Source organism: Ranitomeya imitator, chromosome 2 (genome assembly GCF_032444005.1).
Source record: "Ranitomeya imitator isolate aRanImi1 chromosome 2, aRanImi1.pri, whole genome shotgun sequence".
Taxonomy (NCBI): domain Eukaryota; kingdom Metazoa; phylum Chordata; class Amphibia; order Anura; family Dendrobatidae; genus Ranitomeya; species Ranitomeya imitator.
The window spans coordinates 118,044,955-118,060,472 of record NC_091283.1 but is presented as its reverse complement, the minus strand read 5'-3'; the positions used below and the strand labels follow the sequence as shown (position 1 = coordinate 118,060,472).

The 15,518-nt window shown below is 42.7% G+C and overlaps 1 protein-coding gene across 6 annotated transcripts in view; it reads right to left on the bottom strand.

Annotated features, from left to right (window-relative positions):
• Nucleotides 1-15,518, bottom strand: part of TENM1 (teneurin transmembrane protein 1) — a 1,319,573-nt gene that overhangs the window by 876,917 nt on the left and 427,138 nt on the right. For all 6 annotated transcript variants that reach the window (XM_069747173.1, XM_069747175.1, XM_069747177.1 and 3 more), the window contains one exon: nucleotides 6,773-7,033. In XM_069747173.1, coding sequence (XP_069603274.1) covers nucleotides 6,773-7,033 — 261 coding nt within the window. The remainder of the gene's footprint in view (nucleotides 1-6,772; nucleotides 7,034-15,518) is intronic.

The window sequence follows — 15,518 nt, the reverse complement described above, 5'->3', positions numbered from 1 at the left end:
TTGTCGAGCTCCCTCCTGTGGTCATGAATGGTACTTCGGTGAGTTCGGTCCGTGGGCTCCCTCTGGTGGCTGTTAGTGGAGCTGCTGCTTCTGAGGTTCCTTACACAGGTGACGTGGTTTATCCTTTGGTTTGCTTCTCTATTTAACTCCACTCAGATCGTTTTTCCATGCCAGCTGTCAATGTTTTAGCATTGGTTCAGTTCGCTCCTGGATCTGTCTGGTGTCCTGTCTTCTCCTGCAGAAGCTAAGTTCCTGATTGTTATTATTGTTCTTGTTTCTTTGTCCAGCTGGTTATCTTGATTTTGTCTTGCTAGCTGGAAGCTCTGGGATGCAGGGTGGCACCCCCGCACCGTGAGTCGGTGCGGAGGACCCTTTTCCACACTCTGCGTGGTCTTTTGTAGGTTTTTGTGCTGACCGCAAATATTCCTTTCCTATCCTCTGTCTATTTAATAAGTCGTGCCTCCCTTTGCTGAAACCTATCTCATTTCTGCGTTTGTGACTTTCATCTTTACTCACAGTCATTACATGTGGGGGGCTGAGTATTCCTTTGGGGAATTTCTCTGAGGCAAGGTAGGCTTTATTTTCTTCTCTAGGGCTAGCTAGCTCTTAGGCTGTGACAAGGCGCATAGGGAGCGTCAGGAGCTCTCCACGGCTATTTCTAGTGTGTGCAATAGGATTAGGGCTTGCGGTCAGCAGAGCTCCCACATCCCAGAGCTCGTCCTGTATGAGTTTAACTATCAGGTCGGGTGCTCCTAACCACCAGGTCATAACAGGATGGTCTGCAGGCATCTTGTTGCATTTGCAGAGCTCCTGATGTACCTAAACAGTAGAAACCCCCCACAAGTGACCCCATTTTGGAAACTAGACCCCCCAAAGAGCATATCTAGATGTGTGGTGAGCACTATGAACTCCCAACTGCTTCACAGAACTTTATAATGTAGAGCCATGAAAATAAAAAAATCATATTTTTTCCACAAAAATGATCTTTTCACCCCCAAATTTTTACTTTCTCAACTTTCTCAAGGGTAACAGGAGAAATTGGACCCCAAAATGTATTGTGTAAATTATGCTGAGTAGGCTGATACCCCATATGTAGGGGGGACCACTGTTTGGGCGCATGGCAGAGCTCGGAAGGGAAGGAGTGCCATTTTGGAATGCAGACTGATAGAATGGTCTGCGGGCGTTATGTTGCATTTGCAGAGCCCTTGATGTACCTAAACAGTAGAAACCCCCCACAAGTTACCCCATTTTGGAAACCAGACCCCCATGGAACTTATCTAGATGTGTGGTGAGAACTTTGAATGCCCAAGTGCTTCTCAGAAGTTTATATTGCAGAGTCGTGAAAATAAAAGATAAAAAAATTTCCACTAAAGAGATTTTTTAGCCCCCAAGTTTTTATTTTCACAAGAGTAACAAGAGAAATTGGACCCCAAAAGTTGTTGTCCAATTTGTCCTGAGTATGCTGGTACCCCATGTGTGGGGGGGACCACTGTTTAGGTGCACGGCAGAGCTCGGAAGGGAAGGAGCGCTGTTTTGGAATGCAGACTTTGATAGAATGGTCTGCGGGTGTTATGGTGCACTTGCAGAGCCCCTGATGTACCTAAACAGTAGTAACCTCCGACATATGACCCCATGTTGTAAACTAGACCCCCCAAGGAACTTATCTAGATCTGTGGTGAGAACTGTGAATGCCCAAGTGCTTCACAGAAGTTTATAATGCAGAGTCGTGAAAATAAAAAAACATTTTTTTTTCCACAAAAAAGATTTTGTAGCCCCTAAGTTTTTATTTTCACAAGGGTAACGGGAGAAATTGGACCCCAAAAGTTGTCCAATTTATCCCAAGTACGCTGATGCCCCATATGTGGTGGTAAACTACTGTTTGGGCACACGGCAGAGCTCAGAAGGGAGGGAGCACCATTTGACTTTTTGAGCGCAAAATTGGCTGTCGTGTTTGGAGACCCCATGATGTACCTAAACAGTGGAAACCCCCCCATTCTAACGCCAACCTTAACCACAACACACCCCTAACCCTAATCCAAATCCGATCCATAATCCTAATCACAACCCTAACGATAATCACAACCCTAACCCCAAAACAACCCTAATCTCCACCCAAACCATAACCCTAATGAAAACCCTAAATCCAGCACACCCCTAATCCTAATCTCAACCCTAACCTCAAACCTAACCCTAATCCCAATACACCCCTAACCCTAGTCCCAATTCTAACCTTAACCCTAAACCCAAACCTAACCCTAATCCCAAGCGTAACCCTAATGCCAACCCTAACCCTAATACCAACCCTAATCCAAACCCTAACCCTAATCCCAACTCTAACCCTAACTTTAGCCGCAACCATAGCCCTAACTTTTGCCCCAACCCTAACCCTAGCCCTAACCCTAACTTTACCCCCAACCCTATCTCTAACCCTAGCCCTAACCCTAAATTTAGCCCCAACCATAACCCTAACTTTAGCCCCAACCCTAGCCCTAGCCCAACCCTAACTCTAGCCCTAACTTTAGCTCCAACCCTAACCCTAGCCCTAATCCTAGCCCTAAGGCTACTTTCACACTTGCGTTGTGTGGCATCCTTCGCAATCTGTCATTTTGGACAAAAAAACGGATCCTGCGAATGGATGCGTTTTTTTGCCCATATACTTGTATTGCTGACGGATCATGATGGATGGCCACACGTCGCGTCCATCGTGCACTGGATCCGTTGTGTTTTGGCAGACCGTCATCACAAAAAAATTGAATGTAACTGTTTTGTACGTCGCGTCCACCATTTCCGACCAAGCATGCATGGCCGTAACTCCGCCCCTCCTCCCCAGGACACAGACTGGGCAGCGGATGCATTGAAAAACTACAGCTGCTGCCCACGTTGTGCACAATTTTCACAACGTGCGTCGGTACGACGCATTGCGACGGCCCCGTACTGACACAAGTGTGAAAGAAGCCTATCCTTAGCCCTAACCCTAAATTTAGCCCCAATCCTAACCCTAATTTTAGCCCCAACTCCTCCAGCTGCCGGCTGGCAGATCATGGCGGGCGCACTGCGCATGCGCCTGCCATTTTCTTACTGGATGAAGAAGACGGTGGGCAGGAGGAGACGCATGAGGACCCAGGGACACTGGTAAGTATAGCAGGGTCCCCGAATACCCCTATTTCTCTGTCCTCTGATGTGCGATCACATCAGAGGACAGAGAATGACAGATCACCTTTTTGCATCCGCCGGTAAACAGTTGATTACTGGCGATCACAAAACAGGGGTTGGTAAAAACCGACCTCGATCATGTTCTTTGGGGTCTCGGCTACCCCTGGCAGCCGAGACCCCAAAGATGTTCCGGGTGCTGGCCGGCGGGTGCATGCGCAGCAATTTTTGGCCAGAACAAGATGGCGGTGCCCATTGGGAGCCACTAGGAGCATCGGGGGAGACAGGTGAGTATCGGGGGGCTATCGGGGACCCAATTTCTCTGTCCACCGATGTGCGATCCCATCGGAGGACAGAGAAATTAAATGGGAAATCGCGGGTTTTTTTGCGACCGCCGGTAAATGGTTAATTACCGGCGATCACAACCTGGGGGTCGGTAAAAATCCCCCGAATCATGTTCTCTGGGGTTTCGGCTACCCTCGGCGCTATTCACTTTCTCCACAGCGTTAATTAACGGCGCTGTGGTTTAAGTACACTTAACTGCTGCCGTTAAAAGGCGTATCGGCGGTCGTTAAGGGGTTAAAGCATTCTCTCTCTCATTTTTCTGGCATTTGGCAAATATTAATAAGTATGGTAATCCTAATTTACCTCACACGGCAAAGGTGTATCCTGATTTCATGACCGATATTGAGAAAAAACATGCATTTGTATCTTTTTATATAGTGCATGTAATCTTCTGGTTTCAACTGTATATATATACATATATACAGGGGTATGTAAACTCAAAAGCTTACATACCCATGCAAAATTTTTGCTTTCTTAGCCTTTTTTCAGAGAATATGAACACCAAAACTTTTTTCTCCATGCATGGTTAGTGGTTGGGTGAAGTAATTTATTGTCAAACTACTGTGTTTTCTATTTTTAAATCATAAAGACAACCCAAAGCATCCAAATAACCCTGATCAAAAGTTCACATACCCCATTTCTTACTGTGTATTGCCACCTGTAACATCAATGACAGCTTGAAGTCTTTTGTGGTAATTATTGATGAGGTTCTTTATTTTCTCAGATGGTAAAGCTGCCCACTCTTTTTGGCAAAAAGCCTTCAGTTCATGTAAATTCCTGGGCTGTCTAGAATGAATTGCACGCTTGAGATCTCCCCAGAGTGGCTCAATAATCTTCACTTTGTTCTGCTGTAGCCAATGACAGGTCGACTTGGCCTTGTGTTTTGGATCATTCTCATGTTGGAACATCCAAGTATTTCACATGCGCAGCTTCCAAGCTGATGAGTGCAAATTCACCTCCAGAATTTGCTGATAACGTGCTGTATTCATCTTTCCTTCAACTTTGACCAAGTTCCCTGTGCCTTTGTAATTCACACATCCCCAAAACATCAGCGATCCACCTCTGTGCTTTACAGTAGGAATGGAGTTCCTTTCATCATAGGACTTGTTGACCTCTCTCCAAATGTAACATTTCTGATTGTGGCCAAATAGTTCAATTTTGGTCTTATCACTCCGAATTACCTTGCTCCAGAAGTTTTGAGGCTTGTCTCTGTGCTGTTTTGCATATTGAAGGCAAGATACTTTGTGGCATTTGTGCAGTAATGGCTTTCTTCTGGCGAACCAACCATGCAGCCCATTTTTCTTCAAGTGCTTCCTTATTGTGCATCTTGAAGCAGCCACACCGCTAGATTTCAGAGAGTCCTGTATTTCAGCTGATGCTATTTGTGGGATTTTGTTTGCATCCCAAACAATTTTCCTGGCAGTGGTGGATGACATTTTTGTTGATCTACCTGACCATGGTTTTGTTTTTATAGAGCACCAAATTTCCATTTGTTAATCACAGTTTGAAAGCTGCTGGCATTATCAGTTCCTTGGATATCTTTTTGTATCCCTTTCCTGTTTTATACAGTTTAGCTACCTTTTCCCGTAGATTCATTTACAATTCTTTTGCTTTTCCCATGACTCACTATCCAGAAACGTCAGTAGCTGGATGAAAGATGCAAGAGTCTGGATCCCAGAAATTCACTCAGCTTTTATACGCACACACTGATTGCAAGCAAATAGGTCACAGGTGAGGATGTTACCTTTTGTAGCCATTCAAACCCATTTGTGTCAACTTCTGTGCGCATTATCAGGCCAATATCACCAGGGTATGTGAACTTTTCATCAGGGTCATTTGGATGTTTTGGGTTGTCATTATGATTTAAAAAGAGAAAACACAGCAATTTGACAATAAATGGCTTCAACCAGCCACTTACCATGAGTTGAGAAAAAGATTTGGTGTTATCTTTCATAATCTCTGAAAAAAGGGCCAAGAAATCAAAAAATCTGCCAGAGTATGTAAACTTTTGAGCACAACTGTATATACATTGGATTTGATATGTCATGGCAGGTCAACCCCTTAAATGTCCCTACATGTACTCGATTATCTGTCACTGGCAGAAATCGAAAGACATGCTAGCTATCAAAAGTAAGATTTGGGCACGAAATTTCAAGTGATTAAAAATTAACTGAGGATTGCAATGCTCATTTTTTTTAGGTATATCTCTTTTATTACTTTATATTGGCAGAAATAATGTATCCCTTATAAGTCAGAAGGCACAATTTCATAGCATTGTTAAAAATAGCCTGTGCAAGGTTTTCAATTTCATGTTTTTTACGCAGATATCCAAACACTCCCTGGCAGAGAATTTAATAGATTTACAGATGCTTTTAGATGGTCATATTTTCATTCTGTGTAGTGCCAATACATTTTGTGCCAGAGGGAAACTTTCTCAGCTTTCTTTAGATGCAACCTGCTCTTTTGTGTGGCCAGAGAAATAGTTTATGGTCTTAAATTCTTTTCACTTTTTATTTAATAAAAGTAACATCGTTTTTTAAGTGTTTGTCATGGTAAAATAGTGTTATCATATTCCATAGCAATGTATAGTCACTGCAAGCATGTCTATGCATAATGGTGGTTCTGAAATATATTCCATATCTTAAGAATAGAAATAAAGACTAAAGATGATTATGGAAAGTAAAGAGAAACATAAACTTCAAGACAGGACAAGCTTCATGTTTTTCTGGTTAGATTGGTACCTAATTGCTGAACTGCAGCAGTACAAACTACTGAGCCAATGTTACTTCCTAAAGTTACTAAAGCTCCCCCTTAACCAACCAAGATACATGGGCGGGTGGGTAAAATTATGACATCATCATAACTACCTACCACCTCAATTGCAAATACTCTTATTACCACTACTACTCTTACTACTTATGCTACATTACTAGAGATATTCTAGCCTTGTCAGCAAATCTAGTCTTTTGAGAACATCCCCACCTCTTCATCTAAAACCCCCAGTTCACCCTGGGATACCCATATCTGGGTAGGGTTTACACAGACCTTGATCCCCCTGCCTTAAAGTTGAGGTGTCCCGGGAAATCTGAGTTGGTTTGCAACTATGCTACTTGTACTACTACTACTACTACTACTACAGTTTGTAATACCAACCGTACTACTACTGTTACGGCTACTACAACTAATAATATTAATAACAATAATAAAAATGTACTGATCTCAAGTTGGTTAATAAGACCATATATACTATAAATATAGTTATGGGCTGCTGTATTACCATTCTCCCCATCAGACTTCCTCTCGTGGTCAGTGTCCGTTAGCGACAGTGCAGAATTGGCTCTACTTGACAAACAGGAGCTGTGCTCTGACTTCATCTCTCTCATCCACATTCTCAGGGCATGGTCTGGTGATGTGGCGCCTTCAGTCTCTGTATCAGCATCAGAACCCATCTCAAGTGGGTAGGTGTGCTGTGCACCAGTGTGCAGGTTGGTCTGAAAGGTAGAGCATATAATGTGCGGAGATTCACAGTACTCCATCTCTGAAAGAAACGGAAACAGTGAAATGAAATAGTAACTTATAAGACAGACTGCATTCGTTAGCCACTTCAGAGACAATTAATTCAAATCAAGTAACAATAATGATATTAGTGGACACACATACAGTACAGATCAAAAGTTTGGACACACCTTCTCATTTAAAGATTTTTCTGTGTTTTCATGACTATGAAAATTGTAAATTCACACTGAAGGCATCAAAACTATGAATTAACACATGTGGAATTATATACTTAACAAAAAAGTGTGAAACAACTGAAAATATGCCATATATTCTAGGTTCTTCAAAGTAGCCACCTTTCACACTTTTTTGTTAAGTATATAATTCTACATGTGTTAATTCAAAGTTTTGATGCCTTCAGTGTGAATGTACAATTTTCATAGTCATGAAAATGCAGAACAATCTTTAAATGAGAAGGTGTGTCCAAACTTTTGGTCTGTACTGTACTTCTGTACTATGACTGGTGATATCATGCCAACTACAATTTTTTTAAAGCCGTAGATCTTCCAGTAGAGTTATGATAGGTCACGGACAAGATTAGACAAAGGAGATACATTTTGTAAATTCTGAAGTTAAGTGTAGTATAGTAATAGATAATGGGATTGCTGTTTTGTGACTTTTGCCCGCAGGTCTTATTTGATATTTCAAAACATGTGGCTGAGCTCAAATATTAGATACAGCTTATGGACACAAGTGTCATTGTTTGTGGATAAAATACAGACTTTTTAATTTCTAAGATCATATAATTTGAAATCAGAGAGATATGAACCATGAAAGGTCAATCCCACAGGACTTGTTATTAATCCTATAATTGATAATTTAATATAGATTAATATTATTTAATACACAAATAATTTTCATATTCATATAATTTTCACAGATTTACATTACATTATATTAGGTTAGATTTATATGTAATTTCATTACTTTTATATCAAGGAAGCAAAAGAGATCAATTCCTTATGGTTTCTTTGTCTCTAGACAACATGCTACTAACAGAGGGTAATTTGAATCCTTAAGATAAACCATAGATTGCATTTTATCAGTTTTATAATGTTCCTTACAGCAATTCACTTAAAAGGAATTTGTTAGTAGGATCAATCTTCCTAAGCCATCTATATGGGCATTCAAGACATTGACAGCTTAATTAAAATAATACCTTGATATTTGTGATCTGATGTTTTATTTCAGGGAAATCCATGAATTTCTTACAAGGTAAAGATTTAAGAGCCGGACATAGATGTCCCCAAGAATCTGTCTCTAGAGCTTAGTTTAAATGATAATTTAACATTGTATAACCCAATGATGATGGCATTACCAGGATGAGACATGTATTTCAGAAGTACAGACTGACATTCATTACATGTCTCACACACTGGTAATGCCTCCTTTCATTTACCATAAACATTGGAGGCAGATTCTCAGGGAGATCTATGTCCGACCCACAGATCTTAAAAGCTCATTTACATGCTATGAAAAATGTGGATTTCTCTGGAATAAGACACCGTATCGCAGATATAATGGTATAATTTTATTAAGCTTCCTATGAAGCTTAATAATTACTTCTCACTGGAAACTGCAACAGCTGTATAGGCTTTTGTATGTCCATTAGGTGCTCATTATACTTTAGTATTGCTGGGGCTGGCCCTGACAACAGTGAGACTAGTGAAGGAGAGATAGATATATACAGCTGATCATCTTTTTGAATGATCGTCTAAAACCAGTACGCGCTTCAAGTTGAACATTTATGTGTTAGGTGTCAAGTTCCCGCCACTGCACAGTGTTCGCTGTGGTCTCCCATTCTCCTCCAGCCGCAGTGGAGCCTGCTCAGCAGAGACATCGATCACAGCATCTGGTTCAAGCAGATACTGTGCATTTGGTTACAGCTGCCTTTCCAGGCTCAGCCTTTGTAAAAAGCATTGATCAGCGGTGAGCAGATGTTTCAGGGACTAAGTCCTGCTTTTCCTCTATTGAGCATGCCCACAGGACAACCTCTCATTGGAGGTCAGGAGTCACAGGCTCAGGTCCTCTTGTAGTTCCGATTGCATCACTAGGAAGGTCCCGGAAGGCTACAGCTATAAAAGGTCCACATGGCCACTCGGCCATGCACTAGTATAAATGTGAAATCGTTTGTGTATGTATGTATGACTGAAACTGGTGAAAGATCCTTAATCATTCCCATCCCTAGCGTTGTTGAAAATTATTGGGTGATTGAGCTACCTAGTGCCAGATTGTGCCATCCAGCACTAGACACAAATTACTGCATCAATTAGCAGCCACCGCCAGTGCGGCACCATGGGCAACCAGTGTGCTTTCCTAGCCCTAGTTAGGGTGGTTAGTTGCTTCTGCCAGAGCGGCACTGTATGCACTCTGTGCTATAAATCTTTAGTTAGTCCTTACAACAGGTCAGTGTAGGTTGGGAACTCCGTTGGACTCAGCATCTGACTCAGGGTGTACTCAGGCGTGGGCTCAAAAGCCACCGAGGGTCAGAGCGAGTCCAATCACAAGAATAGAGGGGATGAATAATAGGGATCCCACCAGCATCCACCAGCTGCACCCTGTGACTATTAACAGGGCACAGCATTCATTTAAGTGACTCTGTGAAGCAACAGAGTTCGCTTCCATTCACACTGCGTGAGGTCTAACCCACGTGTGAGCAAGCGTTCATCCTCCATTACTCAGCAGCAGGTTCCATCTCTGCACGGGGACCCTGGGCTGCGAATGCACCTCATTTCTCCCTTTATATTATTTAGTGCACTCCGCTAACCCTAACATTATGAGCTCAAGTAAGTTGTATATGCCAAAAAGCCAAAATAAAAATGTCTGACTAACAATGGCTGTCAAAATTACTCGGCCCCATTAAACCATGGACTCTAAATATCCTTTGTAGAGATGAGCGAGCCCAAACTTAAATGTCCAGTTAGAAACACCAAAAATGGATCTCTCCTAGAAGTCCGTTGTAATGTTCTCAGTACCTGTGGAAGTTCATTACAGAGGGAGAAAATATTTTACAGCTCAAAAGTTCAGTTTTGAATGTCCCCCATTGTTTTGGTTACAGTTCTGGTACCCAAACAGAATTTTGGAATAAAGATGGGGTGAGAGAACAGAATCCCTAGTCCTTTGGTATATGGCACCAAGATGTTAGCAACAAATGACTTGTAAACAGTACGTTGGGATCTCAACATAAAGGCATACAAGTATAACAAACAATACGCAGTGCTTCAAGGCTATGAAGTACATATAGCAGGAGTTTTTCAAATGATCCTGCTGAATGTATTCAATAATCAAAAGCTTAAAATACAGGAATGGAAGAGGAACAAAGAATACTGGATGAAGTATAAATGTACTTTTGCAAGAAACCACAAAAATGCAAATGTACTTATGAAAGAATAGAAATCTTTCCACAAGGATGGAATAAAACCAAGACGTATGCTGAAATATTAAGAAAAATATACACTAGAATATGGGATGCATGTTTTATGCAAAATTGATTTTTCATCTTAAAAACATTATTCACAAGGAATAATTAAAGGACATTATTCCAGTTTTAACTATGACAGATTCATTCTTTCTGTGCCTCTAACTAATATAAATTGCTTGCATTTTACAACTGAGAATATTAAATTGGGAAATTATGGCATAATTCAACATGTGTAGAAAATCAGACATTATAACTCAACTTATACAAGGCTTCTGCCTGTCTCATGTGTTAAATTCATCTTCGCCAACTTGTTCTGCAGTTCAGATAGATATAAGTACAATCTATTCTAAGATTATTGATTATTCAGAGGTGCTTATCTGCTGTGTAAGTCCATTTATGCAAATCTTGGATTATTAGTGATCCTTCTTATTTATATTAGCTTATTCATAGCATACTGCGTATTTCAGTGTTTAACTTGACTAGAGGCAAGCCGGCTTGTTCAGAAAACATTTGCTAATCTCAAAGTCAGCACAAGCATTGCACATTCAGATACGGATTCCCGAGTATTTTCCTCAAAATTCGGTAAATGATCGAATTTCCATTAAGGCTGTGATTGCGGCAAAATCTTTACGCTTCTCCATTACTCAGCCATGGGCTTGATTTCACCAGACAATACAAAGGTAACATCAACCCCACAATTATGATCCTCACTTGCTACCACCACAGGGCAAGTGGGAAGAGCCGGGCAAAGCACCAAAATTGGTACATCTAATAGATGCACTTTTTCTGGGTGGCTGTGGGCTGCTATTTGTAGGCTGGGGGCCAATGTACATGGCCCCTTACTAGCCTGAGAATAGTAGCCCCTAGCTGTCTGCTTTAGCTTGGCTGGTTGTCAAAAATGGTGGGACCCCACACCGTTTTTTAAAATTATTTATTTAAATAATGTTTTTTTTAATTGTGCGAAGACCCCTCTGTTATTGAAAACCAACCTTGCTAAGGCTGACAACTGAAGGTTGCAGCCCGCAGCTGTCAGTTTTGCCTGGTCGGTTATCAAAAATACAGGGGAACCATGCAGTTTTTTTTTAATTATTTATTTAGAGCATTTAGACCGTAGGGACCAGCTGATGAATACTCCCATTAGTAGAAGAAAAAATACCGCACACTCGAAGCCGCAGCATATAAAGAAGTCCTTATAATGGGTCCAGTGAATGCTCCTGTGGACCTCCAATCCAGGACAGCACAGCTGGGCGTGGGATGCGCCGCTGACCTCCGGACACAGGACAGAGCAGGACAGCTCCACATGCTGCGGCCCACCCTAAGCAGGATCCCTCTATTTATGCCACAGGAGCATTCAATGGACCTATTATAAGGACTTCTTTATATGCTGTGGCTCACCCTAAACAGGACCCCTCTACCTATACCACAGGAGCAATTATTGGACCCATTATAAGGTTATGCCATAAAAGGACCATTGTCTTGCCTTTTATCACTGCCACTCCTATGTCTGTGTATCAAAAGAGTTAAGTAACCCCATGAATAAGACCCGGGAGGGTCGAAAAGTCGGGTTTCTATCTACGAATTATCATAGTGGCAATTGTTGACTTGTTTTCTTGAATAAATCTGGCATATACCTTTTTGCATCATACCAGTTTCGAGTGTGCTGTATTTTTTCTTCTACTATTGACTTGACTACACGGTCTGTTTTACTAGCACCTCCGTGTCCTTGACCAGAATGCACACAATTATCCTTGTTCATTCGAATACTCCCATTAGGCGCTCCTGCTCTGTTATTAGCGGCAGCAGGCGTCGGCTGATGGGAGTAGTAGTCTCATCAGCTGATACCAGTGACCGGAGGTAAACTTTTAGATCTGATTACAGTTGCATACTTATGCTGTCATTTGCCAGCGTGGGAACGGCAGCTCTCTGACCGATGGTAATGATTTTACCACCGATCAGAGGCAGTGTTTGCTGTGCTGTTATGCAGACGACACTGCACACTGGATGTTCTGGCCCCCACATTCAAGTGAATGGGGTCCAGGTTCTGGTTCGAGCTCAGGCACTGTTTGGGTACTGTTCTGATACCTGAACCAAACCTTTTTTTAACTGTTCGCTGAACCCAAACATCCAGAGGTTTGCTCTTTTCTGAATTTGATGTCTTGCCTAGTTTTAGTAGTCTAATTAATTATATAGGAGAATTGATCAAACTGTTCACTACTCAGTGGACCACATTTATAAATTGTGAAAGAGAGAATTGGACCAAAATTTAATGACAGTCATTTTTGAAATTGTCTGATTATTTGGGAATAAAATAAATATCTTACATTTTTGTGCAAATTTGCCACAATTACAGATGTAAATGATACAAATTTTCAGTGTATGAAATTTCTCTCAAAATGTGACATAAACAAAATATTAACCCTGCTGTTCTGTTCGGTCTGGGGAGACCTATTTTGAACTTTGGTATTTTTTGGGGTGTTCAAGATGCGGTTCTGAAACTTGTGGTTGATTGACTTAAATGAGGATGGGTTGGTCGGCCACGGGTTTCAGAGCCGCATCTTGAATATTTTAAAGAATATTGAAGTTCAAAGTCGGTAATTTTTGACCAACAGAACAGCAGGGTTAAATGTAGGGCATTGAGGTTGCGATTTCAATGTTTCTGCTGCTTCAATTACTTCTTGCTTGAGTAAATTAGCACTCAATATTGTAGGTAAAGATTCATGCTCATTTTACACTGGAGTCAAAACATGCTGAAATATCTTTGAAACTATGAGAGTTAACACATGCTGCGGCTTCAAAAGGAATAATTGATATCGACAGGCACTACAGTGCTCATACAACACCATAATATTACAGCTGTGCATTGACTCGGTCAATAAATGCTTATTATGCACTTGTTTTAAACTAGGCTGACATCTGCACTAGAGATGAGTGAATAAGTTAGAGTGGAATTGAACTCTTTATGAATTTTACAAAAATCTGCTCTTGCCAAAATGCAGATTTTTTTGTCATTTGCTTCCACGTGGATTCAGAAAAATAGTGTCCGATGTTCACCATTTTTTCTGAACAGTAAAAGCCATCAAAATAATGAAAATTAAAATCCATATTCTCACTTCTTTGGACTGGTAAAAATAGCAGAAAAAAAGATTTTTATAAGATGGGGTCCATCTAATTGTCCGAATTTAAGGTATCCTACCTAAGGGCTGGCAGTGGTACAGCAGGGTCACAGGATGCATTATGGTGGTGGCAGAGGTGCAGTGATGCTGAGGAGCATTAGGCAGTATGGCAGGCACCTGAGCAGGGTCTCTTCCTGCTAAGATGGGCGATGCCGCGACCTGGTGTCGATGGGGGGTTGCGGTAGTGGTGTGATGGCGGCAGAGGTGCGGTGGGTCGTATAGAGTGCACATGAGCAGGGTCCCTTCCTCAGGTGGGGTGACACCATGGCCCGGTATCCAAGGTGAGAAGCAGAGCCAGGTTATTCAGGGGTTTCTCGGTGGCGGCGGCCATCTTCCTGAGGCCGCGTGTTAGGAGTCGCGTTTCCTCTGCTGCACAGGGGGAATCTCGATCCGTGTCTGCTGCGGTCTCCCATTCTGCATCGGCCGCAGTGGAGCCTGCTCAGCGGAGACGTCGCTCCCAGTGTCTCGCTGAGACTGATACTGTGCAAAGGGTTACTACTGCCTCTCCAGGCTCTGCTATTGTACCCTGCACTGATCTGCAGCGAGCAGGCTTTTCTGGGACTAAGTCCTGCTTGGCACACACTGAGCATGTCCAGGGCAAGATCTCTCAGTGGAGATCTAGGGTCACATGCTCAGGTACTGCAGCAACTTCCATTGGTCCTTCTTGGAAGGTCTTGTAGGTGCTAGGACTAAGTCCTGCTTTGCACATACTGAGCATGCCCAAGGCAAGATCTCTCAGTGGAGATCTAGGGTCACATGCTCAGGTACTGCTGCAACTCCATTGGTCCTTCTTTGAAAGGTCCTGAACGTGCTGCAGCTATATAAGCTTCGCATGACCGGACGGCCATGCGCTAGTATACATTTGTAAACGTGTGTGTGTTGTGAGTGAAAGTCATTCTTTAAAATCCCCTCCCTATTGTATGACTGCTCGTGGAAGGTGGATGATTGCTATCTAGCGCCTGACTTAGCCATCAGCACGTAACACACAATACAGCGTCTAATTGCTGTGACCGCCAGTGCGGCGCCGTGTGCTTTCACAGCGCTTTCCTGACCCAAGCCTGGGTGGTTAGTGGCGTCCGCCAGTGCGGCACTGCACGCACTCTCGTGCATCTTTATTATTATTATTTCTGTCACTCTGACACCCCAGTTGCGGTGTCGAGCGCATGAGGTCTGTATGAACTCAAATCCTGTGTCTTGGGATTGAGTTCTGAGACTCCTTGCTTGCGCTCTTGGTGCAGTACTGCGGCCCTGTGATGCAACAGGGTTCACTTCCTTCACACAGGTGAAGTTAACCCGTGTGTGTATTCACATTATACCGCCATATAGTGCCACCATTTACTTAGCAGCAGGTTCTTTTCTGCACAGTGGATCCCGGGTGGCGAACGCACCAATCTTACTTAATAAATATGTTCGGTGCGTTCCGCCAACCCTAACACCGCGCGTGCGCAGATTGAGTACTCTGCTTCCCGGGGCTTCAGGAAAATGGCTGTGGGAAGCAGATCATGTGCAGATGGAGATTGCGGTGGACATTTTCCTGAAGCTGAGATCTCAATCTGCGCATGCGCAGCCTCCCTCGACCATTTTCCTGAAACCCGTGATTCACCGGGCTCTGCTGCTCGCCTTGGATACCAGGCCACGGTGTCATCACACCTGAGGAAGGGACTCTGCTCAGGTGCATGCTGTACCGGCCACCGTGCCACAGCATCACCGCACCTCTGCCACCGCCACACCACACCACACCACTGCCGCAACCAAACGGTAAGCCTGCGCTCAAACTATAAGACGCACCCCCCTATTTTCCTCACAATATTTTGGGGGAAAAAGTGCGTCTTATAGTCAGAAAAATACGGTATATTATATTATGCATATAACTC